Raw genomic sequence first — 2,492 nt, forward strand, 5'->3', positions numbered from 1 at the left:
GTGGGAAAAAAAACGCGCCTGATTTAAATGTCACACCTGAACGCTCACATCCTTTTAATTATGTTTGAAATTATGAACATTGCTCAACATCATGAAAATTAAACCTTATTTTCAATAAGCAATCCTGAAAAATATTTGGGGGTGCTTAACTTTTTTCCAGGTGTATAGCAATTTATAGTTAGTAGTTAAATAAATGCTGATATGTATCCAATTTATGATATTTGCCAACAAGATTGATACACACAGTTTTCTTTATTTTATACAAATATGTTTTAATATATAAACAACAATACAATTTACAATAACAGATATTACAAACAGCTACTACAAACAATGATTTATATACAAAAGTTTCACAAACTTGCAACCAATATAAAGTCTTCTTTCTAGTCTGAAACTTCCTTGATGTCACATCGAGGGTTCATGATGAGCAAGTTAATTTCGAGTTGATGTAGGTACAATTCACTTAACAGGGAGCTCTAGCTCTGTGGTCTTCACTGATCACATGCCGAATTTTTCTACCGATGACGTTAGGTAATGTTTTTGTAAAAGTAATAATGTCCGACGTCAATCCACTAAAGTTAAATGGTTTGTAATGTTTGAAATTTATAAATGTTCTTTGTCAAATAGCTGAAATGTCCCAAATAATATGCGTTATAACAATCACAGTTATAGCTTCTGAAGTTTATAGCACACCAACTATAGCAAACCAATAATATATACTGTTTTTTGGTGCATTGCATTGGTTATATTTATAGACGTGAGGAGAGTTTCTCAAAACTTCAGTTTGTGTAACAATACTGATGCTAACACTAGCGTACACACATATATTGTTGATTCTCACATTTGAGAATTTTCTACAACTTTAGAAAATAGGTGGGAGTTTCGCAGTACAGATTTAACACTATAAGTTATATACATTTCTAAATGTATATTTAATTTAAACAAACACCGATATTACAATAAATATGTAATAGTAAATCTGTCACACCAATTACATCAGTAATATAAACAAACACACAAGGAAACACATTAAATTAATCCATTACATTTCTGTGACTTATAAATAACGCACTACCATTAAACGTCAATACAAATTCCAACAGCCGCCTTAAAATCAACAATTAAATCTAAACTTTAAATACGCTTTATCATGAGAAAAAAAAAATTATATCTTATGATAGCAATGCAAAAAGTTGGTAATGAAAATGTTCATACTAGAGTTTGTGTGATTGAACTTGATTGTTATTTTGATTAAAGGTTTAAGCCCGAAATTTTTGTGATGACCAAAATGTTTTTGTTTTATAACTGAATGCTATTTTGTAAAAGGCTGATTTTGGATATAGATAATAACCCAATAGTTAAATGAAAGTGTGAGCTCCTTTGGTTAAAAAAATATAATATCAGACTTATATTTGTAGGTTTTGAAGATGTTGCAGAAGGAGGAAATGGGTAAGTAACTTAAAAGTATTAGTAAATGAAGGTCATGACTGCAGCTGCTTTAGTTGTTTAACTTTTGTTCTAGAGCTTTCTTATATTTTTGTTGCCACCCCTATAACTTCTTTTGTAATGGTATCTGTTGTATTTTAGTTGACAATAATTTCAACTTTATCTCTGGTACTTTTTAGAATGATTGTTTCAATACTAAATTTTCCTCATTGAGAAAAATTTTACTAATTCTCTAAAGATGTATTTGTAATTGCAAACCACAATATACACTTGTAGATCATCACCACACTTATTTGTCTTAATAGTTAAATGTTCAGTACATTAAAGTATGTACTATTATATATACATATATGCATGTATATGTGTACACTATATCATAGATGGCCAATTAGTGACCTTCTGGCTGATCCAGCCCATGAAGGTATTTTATCTGGCCCACTTTTTTATATTTTTAATCATATTTTAGTTTGGCCAAACTTGCAAAACAAAACTCTGACCAAACAAACTAGCCCAATAACGATTCTGAAAACTTTCTTCAAATATTAACTCAGCTATATATTCAAAACTATATAATTAACTAAGGATCTATAGTAGACAGTAGGAATTCAAATTTAAATTAAGTAAATTCTGAATGTACTTTACTAAGTCACACAGTTTTGTCCTCAGATTGCAGTCTAGTTTCACTTAATCCTCTGTATATAGACTCTGTCATTTTGTCTGACTCTGTAATCACCATGTAACTGTGAAACTATGCCTACGCTTAACTTTTTCGAGTCAGGTCATGGGTGAAAGGCCATGTCATCTCGTTTGTTGAACTACTATTTCATGAATTTATGTCAATAACTTTGGTATCTAACTGTAGATTATAATTATAATTTTAGTACTACATATTACTCAATTTCTTAATTTAAAAGCAAATATTAAAAAACACAGTTAAACATCAATTTTTGTGTGTCACGTGGTATGTTGAATGCAACACTTGTTCAAATTATATGTTTATGAAGTCAAAATACTAAGTCTATAATTTCATACAAATTAGAAAC

The 2,492-nt window shown here is 29.5% G+C and overlaps 1 protein-coding gene across 1 annotated transcript in view; it reads left to right on the top strand.

Moving 5' to 3' along the window:
- LOC106476885 (A-kinase anchor protein 13-like) overlaps positions 1-2,492 on the top strand; it is a 245,164-nt gene that overhangs the window by 171,138 nt on the left and 71,534 nt on the right. Inside the window, exon 16 of the mRNA XM_022381499.1 lies at positions 1,422-1,452. Coding sequence (XP_022237207.1) covers positions 1,422-1,452 — 31 coding nt within the window. The remainder of the gene's footprint in view (positions 1-1,421; positions 1,453-2,492) is intronic.

The sequence above is a fragment of the Limulus polyphemus genome, unplaced genomic scaffold (assembly GCF_000517525.1).
Source record: "Limulus polyphemus unplaced genomic scaffold, Limulus_polyphemus-2.1.2 Scaffold7, whole genome shotgun sequence".
NCBI lineage: Eukaryota > Metazoa > Arthropoda > Merostomata > Xiphosura > Limulidae > Limulus > Limulus polyphemus.